We start from the raw sequence: 21143 nt of genomic DNA, 5'->3' as shown, positions 1-21143 counted from the left end.
TGTTTTAAGACTTTGAAAACTTTCTCAAATTCCTTAGGTTGATTTGGGACTTGATTTTACAATGCTAGCACAAATATATAGGAAATTGGAAGCTGGCTTGGTTTGAAGGCTAAAGGTTCTTGGGATTGAAGTCATTTAGATATTTAGGTGCTCAGTTAGATAAGAGAAATTTTGCTACTTAGGAATCATTTTTGGTTATGCTGTATATATTGGTACTATCGCCAATTAGATGCATCCATTCACTAAATCACTGCATACGGTGAATGGTTCTTGCAATGCAATAGTTATCCTGTTCTACTGAAAGGTATCATTGCATAATGGTTGATTATACATTTAAAATCCTAATGTTAACAAATGTGAAACCCTAACCATTAGGAACTATTTGAGCGTGGAGAGATGTGCATTTAAATCCCTAATGCATCAATAGAATCTGGAAAAAAAAAAGTATGAGAAGTGACGATTGATTATACTTGAACATGGTGAAGAATGGAGAGTATGGATGGAAAAGGAGAACATGGTGAAGAACTTGAATGGTGAACAGTGATGTGAAGAGAAGAAGAAGAAGAAGAAAGAAGTTAAGGAAGAAAAGGAGAACATACCTGCCATGCTTCTCAGTCACGTCAGTGGGCAGAGTTTCAGTAAAATGAGGGAGGTTTCCATCGACCCCTTTCTAAAATTTTGCTGGACCTATCAGGAAGCTGAAAGCCCAAATAGACCATAAGTTTTACTCATGGCTTTTTAGATATGGACCATTTGAGCTTTTACGATCTTTTTTCAGGTCTTGTCTTCTAGTCTATTGGGCTTTCACGAGCCAAACAAGAAAGACCGATTTTGGTTTATCAGGCTTCTAAAAGCTCGTTAGATCTTCAAAAAAGACTTACTAAACAGAGTCGAAGGCTCTTGCCATTCGAGGACGAGCATCCCCTTTACTTAAAAGCCTTGAGCTTAACCTAAAGGCCAGGAAGAGGTCCCTTGAAGACTGGGAGGACTTGATATAAGTATGATGATGAAGTGCATGTATGGGAAAACAAATATAATAACACCATGATCACAAGCTATCCTCGTTGTAGTGAGAACATATTCTTGTAAAATATAGCTATTTAGTTATTATAGAATTTGTTGTTAAAAAGTGTTTAATTATATTGATGAACTCCTATGGCTTAGTTTGGAAGGAGTACAAATGCAAATATATATATATATATATAAAATGTAAAATCTTATATTTTGTATTATTTTCTATGTATTTGCATTGTATATATTTGTATTTGTACTTTTTCTGAACTGAGCCTATATTGTTGACCCTCATGTTGTAAATATGTAATTTGGAATTTGTTGAGAAATTCACTTTTCCTCGTTTCCCTTCTTTTCTATCAAACCAAACATAGTCATTTTAGGACTTGCCAAATCAAGGTGTGGAGGTAAAGACAAGAAATTCATGCTTGAGAAATTTTCCAAATGCTAATATGAGATCTTCGCCAAATTGATTGCCGGGGGAGGTGGTTTATGGAATAGTTGATCCCAGTTGGCACCTGACTATTCGGGTAATAGACTAGAGGTGTAAATTGGTTGTGCTGTGTCGTGCCCGCGGGCTGTGCCTCCCTCCGTTGGGATAATTTGGGGGGTCCGCTCGATATGGCCCACGCAGGCCTATGTTATGCCATGTCATGCTGTGGGCCGAGCCTTGGGCCAGGTTGGGTTGTAGATCAGGCTAAGCTATGAAAGGTCTATTTTAAAAGAATTTGAAAAAAATGTTTAAATTTTTATTTTATATGAATTTTGATGTATATAATTGTTTATATATACAATAATTAAATAAAATAGTATAATAAAATTGAAATATATATATATATATATATATATTAATATATTATATATTATTATATAATTATCACATATATAATATAGCCCGATGGGTCAACCTGGCCTGGCCCGATCTAAGTCGGCATTGGACAAGATTTCAAGCCCACAGGCTCTCACGCTTGGGCCTAAAACATTGTGCCTGACCTTTTTGGGCTGGGTTCAAGCCCGACTTGAAAATGTATTATATAATCAAAATATATTTTACATAATAAAAAATATATATAATGTATTTTTTCTTTATTATTCTTCTCTTTTTTCAAGTAACAGTGAAATCTTTCATTTTTTTAAGGTTTTGAGGTCTTTTAATATAAATATAAAATAGTTTTTAATTGAATAAAAAAGGAAAAAATAGCATGGCAAAGTGTATGGGGACTGGACATGTTCACGGGCTAGGCCACGCGCGGGCTTTATTTTTATACTAACATATAACATTCATGCCCGAGCCCAAGCCTGGTTTGACTTGACCATTGGGCCTAGGTCTTAGGCCCAAGCTTGACTTTGACCCTCATATAAGGCCCGAAGTTCAGGTCCGAGCTCAAAGCCCAACTAAAAAATTGAGAAAAATGATTTTTTTTTTCTTGTTTTTACTCAATACAAAACTAATTCATTTATATTAAAAAACTGTAAAGCTAAAAGTAATGAAAAATCTCATTATAGCTTGAAAAAAAGAGAAAAGAAAAGATAATAACATATTATATGTATATATTTATTATATAAAATATATTTTTTGTTATATAATATGTTATCAAGTCGGGCTTGGGTTCAAACTGGGCTTTTTGGAGAAAGCCTGAGCCTGACTTGAAAAAATGTTGGGCTTGATGTTTTGGGCCCAAGTCTGAGCCCTAGCCCATGGGCCTAAACTCATGTTCAAACCCAACTTAGGACGGGCCAAGTCGGACTACCCAATCCATGAACACGTCTACTTAATATGTATATATCTTAAAAAATTACCCAAAATAAAAAAAACTACCCCAATTAAATATTAAAGTGCAAAGTTATGGCCTCCGCCTCTCCGGTTACTATGCAACTCACGACCCGATGACCAGCCCAACTCGACAGTTTTTTATCAGGTCAATGTTTTTGACTCAATATTAGATTTTAGCAGAACCGTATCCAGAATAGAGGCTGAATGACAATTCAAACGGTTTAACCAGTCGGGTCAACGCGGGTTGAAAACATTGGTTGAAGTGCGTGTTTGTACTCATTACAACCAAACTGGAAGTCTGGACTCTGGAATACAAAATTTATCGGTGCAAAATCAAACGAGTTTGTATTCATGAACCAGGGGGAATTTTTGCACCGGAAATAAACGCAGCTAAATCACTGTTAAGTGTTGGCACAGGCGGAGCTCCGGCCTATACTTGAGTCCAATCAAGAACAATCTGGTCCTAATGCAGAATTTTTGTATTTCTATTTCTCACCATTAACTCTGTCGTTTTATCTCTCTTCAAAATTTTCGGTTTAGAAGGAGAAGGAAGGAAGATAAATGTGGGTTTTTGTTGGTAAGCTCCAATTACTAATCACTGGTTCTGCGATGTAACATTATGAAGAGATACTTGATAACTGGAATGACAAATCTACTTTTTGTTCTGTTTCAGTAACTATTTGATAAATTATTGCTTTTTCGGGTTTCCCTCCCGTGATGTTTCTCTTGCTTAACTGCTCTAATGGTAGACATAGTTGTGAAGCTTTTTCAGGAGACCCTTTGTCTCTCCTTTGGCAAACAATATGGTAGTTCCATGAAGAATTTTCTCAATTACAAATTGGGCAACTACAGGTTTTGACAAAGACGAAATCTTAAGTACTGATTCAGTCGATTCTGGGTCTTGTAGCGTATGTGCAGCAGCTAGCCCCTATTTTGGAGGTCTTCGATCAGAAGTTAGAACTAGCTCATTAATGATTTTTTTTGTTTAGTCTTTCCATTGACTGCTGGCATGCTTTCTTCGATTCTACAAAGCAATGTTGTAGACTAGAATGATTGTGATAACCTGGCCATTGGACTTTTGATCTAGGAGGCCATTTAGCTATTCCCCATCAAATGTCTGGTTTGGTGCTTTTGTATTCCAAATATAATAGTGTATTCCTACTCCAATGGAAGGACTATATGAGTTTGATGCATCCCATATATATTGACGTTTAACAGTCAGTTACAATCTTTTGGAAGTGAAGAGATGTTGAAATGTGATTATTTATCTTTAGAATTTGAACAATTAGTCTTTCCATTGATTTTGATATCTGATAATTCAAATTTGTTTTGATTGCATTGACATGTTAATCATATATGTTATTTTTGTGATCTTATTGTTATGTAATGTGATGTAGGATTGTAGCTTTGAAGTTACTAAAATGGAAAAGGTTCCAGCTTTGTTATCGTTATGCATGGAGACAGTTATAAAAGAAATTATTTATGGTAAACTTGGATACTTGTTCCAGACTTATGAGCTTGCTTCTCTATTGTTCTGGATTTATAAACCTATTTTACTGATGTTCCCATGATGAACCAGTAAACACCCTGCTTGCTTACCCGAAAATTTTCAATTAGAACCTGATTAACATTTCAGATGCTCACAAACTAATTACTGTTCAATTTTGTTCAGGGGATCATTTTCTGCACAACATATTTGAATTGCCACTGGACTTAATTGATTGCTTATTGATGCGCTTACCACCATTGGCACTGCAAAAGTTACAAGAAGACATGTCAGTCAACTTGCAAGATTCTACGTATAAAAAGAACTGCAGTATTCTCATTTACACTTGCATTCTTCCATCAAACTTGTCCACTTTATAAAATCGAATTAGTCCATTTGCATCTCTATGGCTGCTTCAAATACACTCCATTATTTGCTCAAAAACTTCACTAATTAAATGTTAAGTACATTTAATCTGTAACCAATAAGTTCTATCTTCTGGTAACACTGGTTACTTTTTTCTGTAGATTTATGTATTTGGCCAAATTTCTTGTTTTCTAATTTCATGCACAATATATCTAACACAATCACAGTTATGGACTGATTAAACACAATAAGTTAGAAACTTTTCTTTTCTCCCTAGCCTCAACTTTGTCTTAGTTATAGTGTATCCACATCTTTCTTCAGACTTAGTAGTTATACTCTCTCTCTCTCACACACACACAAAAGGTAAAATATAAGTGTATTGTATGTCGAAGAGCTATATACACCAGAACCCATGTCCAGTAAGGCTTTGTGCGAGAGGTGAGGTTATACAAAAGCATGATTATCTATTTTACTGTATCTGAATAGATATGAAAATGAAAAAGGAATAGTGTGGGACATCTCTGAAATGCTGCTGCATCAGGAGCCCAGATCTAAGAATACCTGTTGATCTCATAAGAATTGTCCTCTGGGGATGTCTTGTTGCCAAAGGTTTGTGATATTTTGACAGAGGTTGAATAATTATTCAAAATAATTAATAACTCTTCTATAAGTTCAAACATAAATAAAATATTGAAGTTACAAAAAAAAGCAGGTTACTTTCGACAGGCAAAACTCTCACTCTCTCAGTTTACTTGACCATGCTTTTAGAGTTTGTGCTTATTTCTTGTATTTATTCACAATTTCTGCTTCTATTGAGATGAAGTTGGAAATAACTAAAAGAGATCCCTTATGGCTTGGTAAATATGAAGGAAAAAAATCATTTGGTTGATTGGGCCAAGGTGTTTCTTTTTCTGGATTAGTGCCAAAAGTGTTTTCTGCATTTGTGTAAGGACTTTTTAGAGTGATGGCCTTGACTCACATAGGCAAGTAGCTTTTAGATTTAAGTCATTTAACTTGAAGCCTTCACTATTGTGGAGTTTGGGATAGTAGCAACATTTAGTCATTCTGTGTGGATAGTAGAACAGATTGATTTCCTAATTTATTTCTGTATATACTTACTGCAAAAACAACCTCAGAACAGTAGCAGAAGTTGTCAGCCAGCTCAACAAAGCGAGTGTCCAAAATGTCTATTCCCATCCTTAAGATCGATTTATATTAAGAGGGGAATACTGAAATATATGTATAATCATATAAATGCCCTTATAAGAGAAGTATAGTGAAAAAGGGTTCAAGGCTGCATGATTAGGATTTTAGGGTAATGAATCTAACAACTCTAGGCAAAGGATAACAACAAGTATGAGGAGATTGAACTTGCTCTTTGATTCCTTGGGACCAAGAGAAATTCCTTTTGGTTAGATGAAATACACATGGTCAAACTTTTAGGAGAATCCCGTATGTTCTAAATTGGATAGATTTTTGGTAACTTCTAATTTGGAGGAGCATTAGAATGGATTGAATGGGTAGAATTTGCCAATAATAACATCTAACCATTGGTCCATTTGCCTATTTCATGGTGGTAAGGGAGGGGGGGTACCCCTTTTAGGTTTGAAAATATTTGGCTAACAAAATGGCAAGGAGTAAGATTTTGCAGGAAACTTCAAACATTGAAAGCAAAAATCAAGGAATGGAACAGAGTGCATTTTGGAAGATTGGAGGAGAAAAAGGATAGAGTGATCAATCAAATATAATAAATTGATAGAAATGAAGAATGTAATCCTTTATTTGAGGAGGAGAGAAAGAAAGACTGAGATCGGAAAAAGAATTGCAAGAAATCTTATTGAAGGAGGAAATAAGTTGGAGGCAAAAGTCTAGGGTCAGGTGGATTAGGAAGGGGGATGCAACACAATTTTATTTTATTTATCATGCAATTGCTAATGAGAGAAGAAAGAATTTTGTTTCAATCCTGGAATTGAAGAATGGGGTGATTACCCAATAGGAGGACATAACAATAGCTTTTGTGGATCACTTTAAATAAACTTATAGAAGGCCTTTAGATGGAAGATGGAATGTTGAGGGCCTAGGTTGGCCTGAGGTACGTAGGAGTTATCAGGAGATGCTGGAAAGGCTGAAGTATTCCTTGCCCAACAGCAGAACTTTTCTCTTCTTGGCCAAGACTTGGGGGAAGCAGGAAAGCAAGGATAATTTGAGGGATTGTCTGGAAGTTGGGATGGATTGGTTTATTTTGGGTTTTTTGTGTGATGCTTTGTTGCCTTCTGTATTATCTGCTGGTTGTTTTCTAATAATTTTTCTTCTTTATTAATCTTCAAAAAAAAAAAAAAAACTGGACTCTGTGGAATGAAAGAAACAAAAGGATTTTTGAAGATAAAAAAAAAAAAATTCTGAAGCTCTGGTGGCTCTAGTGGGGAATTTAGTAGCAAATTGGGTCTGGGTGCTTCCAGACTTTGATCAAGTTAGTAGGACAGATTTGGGGGAGAATTTCTGGAATGTACTTGAAATTCAGTCATTGTAATTTGTCTCAGTTTTGTTTCAGTTCATGCTGTTTAGGTCAGAGTTGTTTTGTTTTGCAAGATAGGTGTCACCTACTGGACTGTATCTTTATTTTTATTTAATAAAATTTTCATTTTACTCTTAAAAAAAAGATGCTGGATAGAAGGTTTGACTTGGAAGAGATTAAGGCATCTGTATTTTCAATGGATAGATCAAAAGCCTCAGGCCTATGATTCACTATGGCATTTTATCATGATTGCTGGGATGTGGACAGTTCATCCTTTCCTCAACATTAAGATGGAACTCCCATCCCCTCCAAGGTGTCCTTTATGGATGGATGGTGGCATTAGAGACAAGTTAATTAAAAAGAGGTATTGACATCCCACATTCTGGTTGTGTCTTTTGCCCCCTAAGAGGGATGGAAGTACTACTTTGATCCTCAATGACAGAACTTTAGCAATTATTTTCTAGATACTAGTCACCAAACTAATGGGTCGAAAATCCTTGGGTTGGCTAGCATCAGATATTTTAGGAATTAGAGCCAAGAAAGTTGCATTAACTCCAGGGCTGACAATATGTGTATTTGAGAATTCCTTGAAGACTTCCAAAAGATCATTTTACCACTTCCCAACAATCCTGATAGAAAGCCATTGTAAATCCATCCGGGTCTAGTGCTTTAGATCTGTCCATTGAAAAAACTGCCTTTTTTATTTCCTCTTCCCCAAAATCTCTTTCTAGCCATCTTGCTACCTCCTCTAATAAGGGCCACTCTAACTCTTCTACAATCAATCTTTCACCTAAAGGTCTTCTATAAAAGGATTTGAAGTGATCTACGATATCCTAACTATCTCGTCCTGACTAGAAACCACTTCCCCATTTATCTCCAACCTAGTCAGAAAGTTCTTGCGCCTTCTGCTATTGGCCATTGCATGAAAAAATTTTGTATTCCCATACCCTTCCTTGATCCATTTTTGCCTTGATTTTTGTCTCTAGCAGATTTCCTCCCTAATTAAGTACTTCCTCCAAATCTTTTTTCAACTTCTCAATTCCCTTTCTTCCACATTAAGGTTTCTTTCAACCTCCACCTCATCCAATTCTTCAATCTGAGAGATTAGGGTAAGTTTCCTTTCTTCTATTCTTCCAAAATGTTCCCTATTCCATTCCTTTATTTAGTTCTCACACATTGCAACTTCTTATGGAACTCCACGTTTCAGTTTTTCTCTAGGATTTGTTATTCTATTTTATCTACTTGTATCATGGTACTTCCAATAGTTTGCACCACCTTTCTAAGAATTATTTACATATATTCATGGTTTATGATCCTGTTCCTTTTGCAAATAGGCCATCCGGTCAGTGCAGGGGCGATGAATCCATTAATGCCTTTTCTAGGGATGGGAGAAAACGTAAAAGGTAAAATTTCAGCATTTTTAATAAATCATTCTATGAATCTCTATATTGGAAATCACTCATCATGGAACTCATTCACAGATATGGTGACTTCAACACAGTTTGGAGGACATTATTTTACTCGCGTTGGCCTGAGGGTGTTGCACAGATCCAATCAATGGAACAGTTGACAATGCGGCCAATTAAAGGATCTGAAACAGATTATAATGATGACTGGCAGCAGCTGTATTGGGAAGCACATTTACAGAAGTATGCTAATTTGTTGAAATTAGTATAGGAAAACTATGCAGAGTTAATTTTTGTGCAACTTCTAGTCATTTTTTTCAGATACTCTTGTTGTTTTAACATGAAAAACAGTTGTCTAGATGAAGCGGCAGAGATAGCATTGCTCCCGTCTTTTGATGGATGCATTGGTGAAATAACCATTCCAGGTAATATATAAGTACCTATTTATTTATTTATTTTTTGGTTCCATCTTTTGATGGAACCATATACATATGGTTCCTATGCATTGCTCCCAATTCTGGTAGTAACCTGTGGTTTAAATTTATTTTGAAAGAGAACAATTGTTAGATCCGGCTGTAGAGAGGTAGTGTGGTCATTTTACTTTATGTTAAAGGTGTGATGTAATATTTGTTATATCCTGGTTAAGTGATGTGTCCCAAACATAAATAAGGGCACAATAGTCTTTATGCTTGAGATTAGAAACCTATAAATAATAACCTGGCCGACTAGAGAGAGTGAGTTCTCTAATTCGAACCAATCTTTATTTCTATTCCTTCTTTTCTCTTCTCTTTCTTCTAATCTTTCACTCTTTCTTTTTCTTCATTACTCTGAAACTAAAACCTATACAGATCTGAATTTTATCAAAAATAAATGGATCTATTTATTGTTGTATCAATTTGTTTATTCCTGCTTCTCTGTTTGTACTTTACCTATGCTTTTTTTTGATAGGTTACCTTACCTATTCATTTCTATTAGCTATACATGTGTATTGATCTGTTACCAATCAAAGGAACAGATAGTAAGACAAAATGACTAAGGGGGCATAAACACAAAAAGTAAGGGAAAAATTAGAACATCTGAATAACACATAACATACATGTTTTTTTGAGAAGAGGTAAAGTATTAATTCATTAAGAAAAAGAAAAAGAGACCCATGTACAACCAGAGGCTATACAATGGGAAATACAAAAAACATTAGACCATTATCCCATTTGTCATTACAATTCAAACTGAACGAGAGAACTAAGGGGAACACTATTTCTTGATAGATGAGCAGATGACCAGGATAGCAATTTGCAACTATTTTCTGCCACACTTCCTCTTCTTGACAGCCTTTGCTTTGAAGGAGCCTTGAGTTTCTTTCCTGCCAAATCAACCAGAAAACTGCTCCTGGGAATGACAGCTTGTGGCGAAAGGAGGGAAGTTGAAACTAGTGAAGGGAGACAAGCTCACGGTGAATGACAGGAAGGCTTCAAAAGTGAGAAAGCAGAAAAAACTAAAGACAAGGAGGAAGAAGATAAAACAGAGAAGACAGCTGCAGACAAGTCGGCATTCATGGATGGGGAAGCAACCTTTGGGGACAAATGAATCACTACGGTCGAGGCTGTGGGAACTCCAAACACGGTAGGAGGCCATAGTCAGGTAGAGGCGAGGGAACCTGATGAGGTAAGGACTTCTCCCAGTTCCTTGGTTGGATCCCCCCGGGACTCCTCCTGTCTCTGTCTCTCCTTCAAGTGGAGGAATCTCTGGAGTTGAGTTCGAAGGGACTGGAAAGGTGGGATCTTTCGAAGGGGGGAGGAAGTCCGGCACAAAATGAATGAGAGAGGCGGTGGAGAAAGAAAAGGTGTATACCAGAAAGAAAACAACTAAAGAAAACGAGGAGGAGAGGGGGGCAGTTAGGGGAGGAGGACTTAAGGGGTAAGAGAGTTCACATTCAGGAAGATAGAGGAGAGACGGAAGGAGGACAGGAGTCAGAAGTAGGGAGGAGGAAGGTGGGCATAGCAGAGCTAGCAGAAAGACAGATTGAGGTAGTTAAATCTTTGGGGCTGTTTTTCCTGGGAGGAGAGGAGGTGGTGAGAAAGGGCATCAATTAGTACGAAAGGGCTAGAAGGGAGGATAAAGAAAAGAGGACGAGTGGGGGGAATTCTAAAGAAACAGGGCAAGAAGGAGAGGGAAGAAGAGCAGATTTGACGGAAGAGGAATGAAAGGTTAGTTTGAAGGGGGGAAGGTGTCTTGGGGAATGAAGCTGCTTTCCTGGAACATAAGGGGTTTGAGAGATAGGAAGAGGAGAGAAGTGGTGAGGAATTTGTTAAGAAAACACAACTCGGATGTGGCTTTGATACAAGAAACTAAGCTGGAACATTTTGAGTTAAGGATGATGAAGGAGATTTGGGGGTTGGATAGAGGGGAGTGGGCCGAACTTGATGCACTGGGTCTATCAGGTGGTTTGGTGGTTTTGTAGGACTCAAGTAGCTTGAGGAAATTGGGGAAAAGAAGGGGAGATTTTCTATTTCTATTTGCTTTTAGACAGTGGAATGGGAGCGACAATGGGGGCTGTCATGTGTGTACAGGCCTAACACAGAAGGGGAGAGAGGAGAGGTGTGGGAGGAGCTGGAAGAGGTAAGGAGAGGGTGGGGGGGAACCTTGGTGCTTGGGGGGGGGACAGCAAAAACCTTTTCTATTTGGCCTAGGCTGAATGGGAATAAGAAGGTAAATCTGCTATGGAAGAGTGATAATTGCAAAAGAGGAAATTGAAAGATGCTTTGTGGATCATTTTAAGTCAATCCTAGCATCCTTTGATGAAAACATGGCAGAATTGGAAGATTTACAGTGGGACAAAGTGCTAGAATCTGAAGTTAACCCCCTAGAAAGAGCCTTCACTATTGAGGAGATACATGAAGCAATATTCTTGATGGATAGGTCTAAAGCTCCGGGGCCGGATGGATTTTCAATGGCTTTCTATCAGGATTGTTGGGAAATTTTGAAAGATGAATTAATGGATGTATTTGTGGAGTTCTATCAAGAAAGAAAATTATCGCCTGGAGCAAATGCAACTTTTATTGCTTTAGTGCCAAAAAAGGAGGCCAAAACCCCAAAGGATTACAGACCGATAAGTCTAGTGGGTAGCTTGTATAAAATCATTGCTAAAGTCCTGGCTGGTAGGTTGAAGACTGTACTGCCCTATATTATCTCTCAAAACCCAGGAGCTTTTGTAGAGGGGAGACAAATTGTGGATCAAATCTTAGTGGCAAATGAGTGTGTGGCAGCTAAGAGAAAACAAGGTGGAAAAGGTTTGATGTGTAAATTGGACCTTGAAAAAGCTTATGATATGGTGGATTGGTCCTTCTTGTTGAATTTAATGGAAAAGATGGGGCTAGGTGAAAGATGGAGGATATGGATTAAAGAATGTATTAGCTCAACACATTTTTCTATTCTGATGAATGGGGTAGCAAAGGATTTCTTCCAGGCTAAAAGAGGACTAAGATAGGGTGACCCCTTATCTCCATTCTTATTCACCTTTGTGGCTGAGGTTTTGAGTAGACAAATCACCAAGGCTGATCAAGAAAACCAGTTTAAAGGTTGGAGGATGGGTAGATCAGAAGTGGTGGTGTCTCATTTGCAATTTGTTGATGACAATTATTTTCTGTGAAAGTTGTGATGAAGTCAGTTTAAGGAATCTGAAAAGATTGGTGGATGTATTTCAACAGGCCTCCAAATTGAAAGTCAATTGGGGAAAAAGCTGTGTAGCCAGAATCAACATTGAAGGGGGGGACATCCAAGCCATGGAAAATCTGCTAGGTTGTGAAGTGAAAAATTGGCCTCTAGAATACTTAGGTATGCTCTTGGGTGGGAATCTGAAAGCTGAAAGCTTTTGGAAATCGGTGGTAGAGAGGTTCACGAAGAAGTTGGCAATGTGGAAGAGAAATTATATTTCCTTGGGGGGAAGAATCACCTTGATAAAATCAACCCTTGCAAACCTACCCACTTATTTCCTTTCCACCTTTAAGATCCCGGTGAAAATAGCTATGAAATTGGAGATCATGAGGAACTTTTTGTGAGAACCAGGTGATGAAAAGAAAGATCATTTAGTGAAATGGGAGCAAATTTGTTACCCTAAGGATCAGGATGGATTAGGTATAGGGAACCTAATAAAGAGAAACAAGGCCCTTCTAGGGAAATGGCTGTGGAGATTCCCTTGTGAGGAAGAAAGGTTGTGGCGCAGGGTCATTAAAAGCTTACATGGTGAAGAAGATAACGACTGGGATGCAAAATTAGCCCACGATGCAGCTCCATCCTCTCCTTGGAAGGCAATCTTTGAGGTATATCCAACCTTTCTTCAATTTATCAGGTTTGATGTTGGTTGTGGCAACAAAGTTTTATTCTAGGAAGATCTTTGGGTTGGGGATGTACCTCTTATGTTCAACTTCCCAGACCTCTACTCTTTATCAAACTATAAAAACAAACTTGTTGCTAGGTTTGGTGTGCTTTCAGAGTCAGGGATCTCTTGGGATTTTGGCTTTAGAAGAGGGTTGAGGGAAAATGAGTGTGAGTCTCTAGTGCTGTTGATTTCAACACTTGAGAGGGTCAACTTGGACCAACCTATAGCTGATTGTAGAGTTTGGTCCCCAACTTCTGATGGTTTATTTTCCTGTGCATCTTTCTTTGGTTTGCTCACTCATATTGATCCTATGGGGGTGAACTTCCCAGTGAGAGAAATTTGGACTAAACCGATCCCTCCAAAAGTACAAGCTTTTTGTTGGGAAGTGTTCCCAAGAAAGGTAAACACTTGTTGTTGGTTCGGCTGATATGTTGTTATTCTCTTGTCTGGGCTGGGTATTAGAGTCTCTAGTTAATGGGCCTTAGTAACTGGGCCTAATTGTATCTTGTATTTTATTAGACTAGGTGTCCCATCACTAATCAGGGGCATCCTGGTCCTTTCATGTAAATTATGTATTGTTCTTATATTAGTGAACAGGGCCGGCTGATGAATTGTGCCCATTCGAACACATCAGACTCTCCTCTCTTCTTCTTCCTCTTCTTCTTCTTCCTCTTCTTCTTCTTCTCAGCTCTTTCAACAGGTTTAGTTCGGCAAACACTTGTGATGTGCTACAGAAAAGGAGGCCAAACAATTGCCTCTCTCCTCGTGTGTGTGTGTCCTTTGTTTGGGATGTGGTGAAACTCTAACCCACTTACTATTTGCTCATCTCTGGAGTGTGAATGAGATCTAATCTTAGTTCGCAGGGTGCTTTCTTGCTTACTCAAAACCCTGTTCGAAATCTAATGTTTTTCTCTTAGGGTTTTTCCTCCTTTCTTCTTGATTAAGAAACCCCTAATTGGGAGTTATCCCAATCCAAATCAGTATTTGGATAGGGGATGATCTTAATCCTATATGCAGATTAAGTTAGCTTACTCCTGTTCTTATCAGGAGGTTACCAGATTCAAATCTGATTTGAATTTGGTCTCCTAGAGTGGATAAGGTTAAAAGGCCCTATCCTTTTGCTAACATTAATCTCAGATCCGTCCCATAGTTGGGTGATCACATCAGCCCAGCTCGAAATGGGCTTTTGGCCCATTAAATGTTCAGTGCTTAACTAGTTTCCAATCTGCTGCCCAGTTGGGCTTCTTTGTATGGCGTGGGACCCAAGCATTGATCTACACACCAACCACATGGGTTCGGCCCAACCTTTATTACAAGGCCCAGCCGAATTCACTGAAAAGCTCAGTGAACCCCTGAGCCCATCACATGGACCCTATGGGCCCAACACTTACATTAAGTGGTCCCTAGGCCAAGCCATCTTATAAAAACCCAGGGACTGTGGGCAGGTGCAAGATTAGCCCATCAGGTACTATCCTAAATGGTCTTACACTTGACCTCTCAGCCCTTAATGATCAAGCACTGCCCGACAAGAGAGGACCTCTCCCTCAGCTGCAAGGAACAGTGCCGCACTCTCCACTCACATGGATCCCGGGAATTAAAACCATTTGCAAACATTTTGAAACCATACATATATATCATATATAAATTTTGCAAAACAAAATTCCAACGATTGAAATCAATTGCCGGCAGTTTGGTTTCCATCAGAGAGAGTGAATTCTCGATCATTACCTTTGTCCGACAAAGGGGCTGATCCTGTCACTATGATCACCCACTCAGATGAATTCTCAGACTATCCCAACATACCCAGGTTTTGATCCCCGCTAAGGATCTCACTGATTGGCATATCAAAGACAGCCCGATCCGACACCTAGTGAAGCGTCATAATCGAGTCTAGGGGTCAGGTGTAACTTTCCAGTTTTGCCCATCTGTCTCCAAGGTCCAGGGCAATACTGGAAATCTGGTCCGGTTCAAGGATTCAAGTAATCCCATACTGCATGGGCCTTGGGTCTTACCCTGGTGGCCGAGACAGGCCATCCCAACACTTGGTGGCATACCAGCATCAGCCTTGGCAAGATAAATCTCCCCAGACTTATCCAATGGCTGTGAACATTTAAAACTAACACGAGTCTCTATAAGTGTCCAGTTTTAGGGTCTTACACAGAATTATACCAAACAACATGAATCAAACATGCACTTTATTTATTTACACTAAATGTCAAAAGTACATCAAATCGGATTGAAGCTAAGGGCATACAAAACTGTCTAACAGATAGCAGCTTTATTATCACAATACAGCCTGAGAGGACTCTCAGCCTTTATACCAAGCTCATTAAGGAGAGTTCTGAGCCATAACAGTTCTGCAACCTCGTGTGCCATAGCTCGGTATTCTGCCTCTGCACTTGATCTAACCACAACATTCTGCTTCTTACTGTGCCATGTGACCAGGTTTCCTCCCAAGAATGTATAGTAACCTGAGGTTGATTTTTTGTCTCCAACAGACCCAGCCCAATCAGCATCAGTGTAGGCTTCAATTTCAAGTCTGTTATTTTTCCTGAATAGAATTCCTTTCCCCGGGCAAGTCTTCAAGTATCTGAGAATTCTTTCCACTGCTCTCATATGAGGGATCTTTGGTGAGTGCATGAATTGACTGACAACATGCACTGCATAGGCAATGTCTAGCCGAGTAAGGGATAAGTATATCAGTTTTCCTACCAATTTTTGGTACCTCTCTTTATCACAGTATTCCTCACCCATTGATTCTTGTAGTCCATGGTTCGATTCTATTGGAGTGTCTATTGGCCTGCACCCCATCATGCCTGTTTCCTCTAGGAGATCTAGCACATATTTCCGCTGACATATGTAGATTCCTTCTCTTGATCTAGCAACTTCAATCCCAAGAAAGTATCTCAGATTTCCCAGGTCTTTGATCTCAAATTCTGAAGCCAATAACTCCTTCAGCCTCTTCATCTCTTCCACATCATTTCCAGTAATCACCATATCATCCACATAAACAATAAGAGCCGTAAGTTTGTCATCCTGTCTCCTTGTAAACAATGTATGATCTGCACTACTCTGAGTGTACCCCACTTTCTTCATGGCCATACAAAGTCTCTCAAACCATGCCTGGGGAGACTGCTTCAAACCATATAATGCTTTCCTTAGTTTACACACCTTCTTTCCAACATCATAGCCAGGAGGAGGTTCCATGAATACCTCTTCATGAAGATCACCATTTAGGAAGGCATTCTTCACATCCAGTTGATGGAGATCCCAAGAGAAATTTGCTGCAAGTGACAGTAGAACCTTGATTGTGTTGAGCTTTGCTACTGGGGAAAAGGTTTCCTTGTAGTCAATTCCTTCCTTTTGTGTAAATCCCTTTGCGACAAGTCTGGCCTTGTACCTCTCGATTGAACCATATTCTCTGTGCTTTATTGTGAATACCCACTTGCACCCAACAGTGCCTTTCCCCTCTGGCAGGTCCACCAATTCCCACGTTCTTGCTTTCTTTAGGGCTTTCATCTCTTCATTCATGGCTTCTTTCCACCTTGGATCAGATGCCGCCTCAAATTACCTAGAAGGGACACATACAGAGGAAAGAGCAAACACAAAGGAGTGATAGGCAGGTGATAAGTGCGAGTAAGAAACATAATCATCTATGGGATGCTGGGTGGTACAAGAAGGAACAGGCTTACGGAGAGCAATAGGAAGATCCAAATCCGAAGTGAGTGAGTCAGAATTACCTTGGGTTGCAGAGACAGATTGATTTGAGTTCAACTGGTTGCAATCATGAGATTGAGGGCCCTTCTTCCTTCTGCTATATGTAACTACCTCTTTCTCTTGCCTACTGGAACGTTCAGGAGCATCTTCTGTATCAGGAGAAGTAATTGGCACAGTGGGAGCCTCACTAGGTTGACCCGGAATGTCACAGCTAGGAGTAGTGGAAGGTGATGAAAGGGGAACAAAAAAGAAGGGAGAATGAGAATCCTCTTCCAACCCACAAGTCTCCCCCTGAAGAGGATTCTGAGAAGACTGGAAATAGGGTTGAGACTCAAAAAAGACTACATCTCTGGTGACATTTTTTCTTGGAGACAGGATCATAACACTTATACCCCTTTTGTGTAGGAGAGTACCCCAAAAATATTCCCTTCGTAGCCTTGGGATCTAGCTTGGTTTTCTTTGGATCCTTCACATGTATGAAGCATGTACAGCCAAAAACCCGTGGAGGAAGAGAAAATTCTGGAAGAGTGGGACACAAAGCAGAGAAAGGAGTCTTCATACCCAATACCTTAGATGGCATCCGATTTATCAGGTATGATGCAGTGAGTATAGCTTGAGACCAATATTGCTTGGGCACTTTGTGTTGGAAAAGTAGGGCTCGAGCTGTCTCCAATAGGTGCCTGTTCTTGCGCTCAGCAACCCCATTTTGCTGGGGGGTGTAAGCACATGATGATTGGTGTAGCATGCCTGCATCTTCCATGAATGAGTTCAAGGATCTTTCAAAGTACTCAGCTGCATTGTCCGACCGAAATTGCTTAATCTTCTTCTCAAATTGTGTTTCAATCATCTTGCAAAAAATCATGGTTACTCGTGGAACTTTATCACGTCCTTTTAACAGATAAATCCAAGTGCACCGAGAATAATAGTCAATAAAACTGATAAAGTAACGAAAGTCATCAATGGAAACAATGGGTGATGGTCCCCAAACATCAGAATGAACCAAATCAAAAGGAGCTCAAATTTCATTACTAGAAATTGGATACATTGTTCTACATTGTTTTGACATTTGACACACATCACAAACTAAACTTTGACTTGGAATTCCCTTACATAATTCTGGAAACAACATTGCTAAAGAAGAGAAAGACACATGACCTAGCCTATCATGGCACAGGTTCAACCTAGCTATTGACTCCACACTTTCTGGACTAGTAGTAGCAAAAGCTTGTAGGGCTGAGCTGATGTCTGCATCAAAATAGTAGAGGCCCCCATACTCATGACCACTCCCAATCGTTCTCCTCGTCAATCTATCCTGGAAAACACAATGAGAGGGAAAAAAAGTTATACTGCAGTTCAAATTTTTTGTAAACTTTGAAATAGACAACAGATTTGAGGTAAGACTAGGAACATGTAGGACTGATTTGAGTGAGAGATCCTTGCTTAGGTCAACCACCCCCTTTCCAGAGATGCTGGAGAGAGACCCATCAGCCACTCTCATCTTATCCTGGCCAGACAACAAATGATATGAAGAGAATAAGGACATATGTGTCATATGGTCAGTGGCTCCGGAATCAATCACCCAAGAGGTAGAATTAATGAAACTAGTCGCATTAAATGCAAGGGCTGTACCTGATTTGGCAAGAGAGGTGGAAGCTAAAGGATTGTTCTTCAGACGGGCTAATGCCCGGCTGAGAACCTCTACCTCACTAGCTGTGAAGCCCAAAGTACTTGATCCAGAGGAGTCGGCAGCCTGCCCTGTGGAGGAAGAGGACACTGTCGGAGTACTCTGTGAGTTGTCACCACTGTTGTTGGTGGCAAGATTCCCACTTGCTGTGTGACCCTTATGTTGCCTTTTGTCCTTTCGCAAAGCAGTTGGCTTCAGATGAGGATACAAGACCCAACATTTCTCCTTTGTATGTTTCTCACCACCACAATGGGTATACTTGAGGGACTTCTTGTCTGAATATCTATTTCCCTTAGTGGAGACTAGGGCTGAATGTTCTCTTGATAGTCCAGTTGACTGTGTCTGGGAGTCAACTTGCATCTCCCTTCTCCTGACTTCTTCATTCCTCACTAGGTAATAGACACGGTGAAGCTCCGGTAATTCATCTCTCCCTAGAATTTGTGACCTTATACCCTCATATACTGGGTTTAGGCCAGCTAGAAACTTGAAGGCTCTGCTCTCTTCAATTTGCTTATTATGTCTCTCCTTGTCCCTGGAATTTTCCCAATCTAATATCAAGTGATGGTCAAGTTCTTCCCAAAGACCTTCCAAAGTTGCAAAGTATGTTGCAACTGTCATATCGCCTTGCCTTAGGGCAGCAATGTCTTGGTTCAATCTGTAGATTCTAGCATTGTTTTTCTTCTGTCTATAGGTCTTAGACACCTTTTCCCAAATCTTGGCTGCTGTAGGAAAGTGATGAATAGTCCTGGCAACCCGAGGAGTCATAGAGGCAAGCAGCCAGGACATAACTGTGGCATTCTCCTTGCGCCACACAGCATAATCTGCAGAGCCAACATCAGGTTCCTTCTTGCTCCCATCTAGGTAGCATGTGAGGTCACGGGAAGTAATAAACAGCATTGCAGAAATGGACCACTCCCTGAAGTTGTATTCGTCCAGTAGTACACTTGTAATCTGCAGGCTGTGCAGATTAGGGTTTTCCAGATTTGAAGACCTTGCCGCAGGTCTGTTATCCCTAGAAGAAACATCTCCGGATATTGAAGACATCTTGACTGCAGCCACTGTGTGGATGGCACTAATTTAAGATTAGCTGAAGTAGTTCTGAAGCAGTTCTGAAAGTTCTGAACCAGTTCTGATACAGGTTCTGATTAGCCAAAGTAATCTCACCAGGCCCTGACAGCTCGCAACACAGTTCCAGACTTGCCGAGACTGTCACAGTTCTGAAATAGTTCAGTTGCAGCAGCAAAAAAAAGGTATTCTGGGATGGTAACCGACCTGTGCTATGCAGACTCCACTTGAGCTTCGAGTATTGCAACTGTAAAGGGTCCCCTCCTTACAGACAACACTAGGACTGCTGAAATCAATCCTCAACTAGGTCTGTCCTATACAGACCTCTTTGTTGGTTCGGCTGTCTTAATTTGTATGTTTATCTTTGTTGGGTCTTAAGTCATTAGTTATTGGGCCTTAGTTACTGGGCCTAATCTTATTTAGTGTTTATTTTGACTAGGTGTCCCATCACTAATCAGGGGCATTCTGGTCTATTTATGTAACATTATGTAATGTTCTTATATATAATAGATTAGCGCTGGCTGAAAAATATTCTGCCGCCCATCTCATATCTTCTTCTTCTTCTTCTTCTCCTCTCATTCGACAGCTCTATTTCAGCAAACATGGTATCAGAGCGCTAATCTTTCGACTGGTTACAACAGCCACCTCTTCTTCTACTCGTAGTTAACTCTCTCACTTCCTTTTTTTTTGGTTGCTGCAAAGAAACCCTAGGGTTGGTCGTAGAACACAGCTGGACCTACATCTAGGGTTTCCCTTGGTTGTAGGGCCCAAGGGGAGTTAGACCCAGAGGCTGATGCCCTAATAGACGCAGTACAACAGACTGTAGCCATTCGGCTAAGATAGATCTGTATAGAACAGATCTAGGCGGAAGGACTAATCTCAGCAGTCCTAGAACTGTTCGTGGGTGAGGTTATAACCTGCGATAGCAGTGCTTAGCACATAGTAGAAGCCAACACAGCAAGTTGCAGGCTGCGGCAGCAGTGATTAGAACACAGCAGAAGGTAGCACAACAGATTATAATCTGTAACAGCAGTAATTAGGGCACAGTGTGCAGTGTAGTACTCGGTGTTTCATCTCTGTGTCGGGTTCTCAGGACTGAGTTTACAGTGCAGCAAGTTCCGTAAGTGTGAAACAGTTCACTATATATTGTGTTTACAGTCTTTGACATTTACGAGTAAGAGAAGATGTCTTCCATATCCAGGGAAGTGTCTTCTAGAGATGTTAGGACTTGTGGGAGATCTCCTAATTTGGAGAATCCAAATCTGCACAGCCTACAGATCACAAGTGTGTTGTTGGATGAGTACAACTTCAGAGAATGGTCTGTCTCAGCCATGCTTTTCATCGCATCCCGGGAACTCACTGGTTACTTGGACGGGCAGAAGAAGGAGCCCGAAGTGGGGAGTGCTGAATATGCAACTTGGTGCACGGAGAATGCTACAGTTATGTCCTGGCTACTTGCCTTAATGACTCAAAGAATAGCTAGGACTGTTCAACATTTCTCCACGGCTGCCAAGATATGGGAAAAAGTTTCTAAAACCTATGGGCAGAAAAAGAATAATGCCAGAATTTACAGACTGAATCAAGACATTGCTGCCTTGAGGCAAGGAGATATGAGTGTTGCAACATATTTTGCTACACTAGAAGGACTATGGGAAGAGTTAGATCACCACCTTATTATTGATTGGGTGAATGCCAGAGACAAGGAAAAGCATGACAAACAAGTTGAAGAGGGTAGAGCATT

At 39.8% G+C, this 21143-nt stretch overlaps 1 protein-coding gene across 8 annotated transcripts in view; it reads left to right on the top strand.

Moving 5' to 3' along the window:
- Window positions 1-3073: 3073 nt before the first annotated feature.
- LOC104587649 (RNI-like superfamily protein) overlaps window positions 3074-21143 on the top strand; it is a 108249-nt gene continuing 90179 nt past the window's right edge. For 2 of the 8 annotated variants that reach the window (XR_016080428.1, XM_088894772.1), the window contains exons 1-6: window positions 3074-3362; window positions 4183-4270; window positions 4458-4584; window positions 8487-8555; window positions 8634-8801; window positions 8910-8983. Coding sequence is in view for 7 of the 8 variants with exons in the window: in XM_088894772.1 (XP_088750898.1) it covers window positions 4207-4270; window positions 4458-4584; window positions 8487-8555; window positions 8634-8801; window positions 8910-8983 (502 nt within the window). In the remaining variant the exon portion in view is untranslated. Of the gene's footprint in view, window positions 3363-3497; window positions 3739-4182; window positions 4271-4457; window positions 4585-8486; window positions 8556-8633; window positions 8802-8909; window positions 8984-21143 lie in introns of those variants that run through there. The other 6 variants (XM_088894774.1, XM_088894776.1, XM_019196050.2 and 3 more) reach the window with 6 other exon arrangements.

The sequence above is a fragment of the Nelumbo nucifera genome, chromosome 1 (assembly GCF_055504915.1).
Source record: "Nelumbo nucifera cultivar China Antique chromosome 1, China Antique-T2T, whole genome shotgun sequence".
In the NCBI taxonomy this organism is placed as follows: Eukaryota; Viridiplantae; Streptophyta; class Magnoliopsida; order Proteales; family Nelumbonaceae; genus Nelumbo; species Nelumbo nucifera.
The sequence above is the reverse complement of the archived record's forward strand: the minus strand, read 5'-3'. Positions and strand labels throughout refer to the sequence as shown.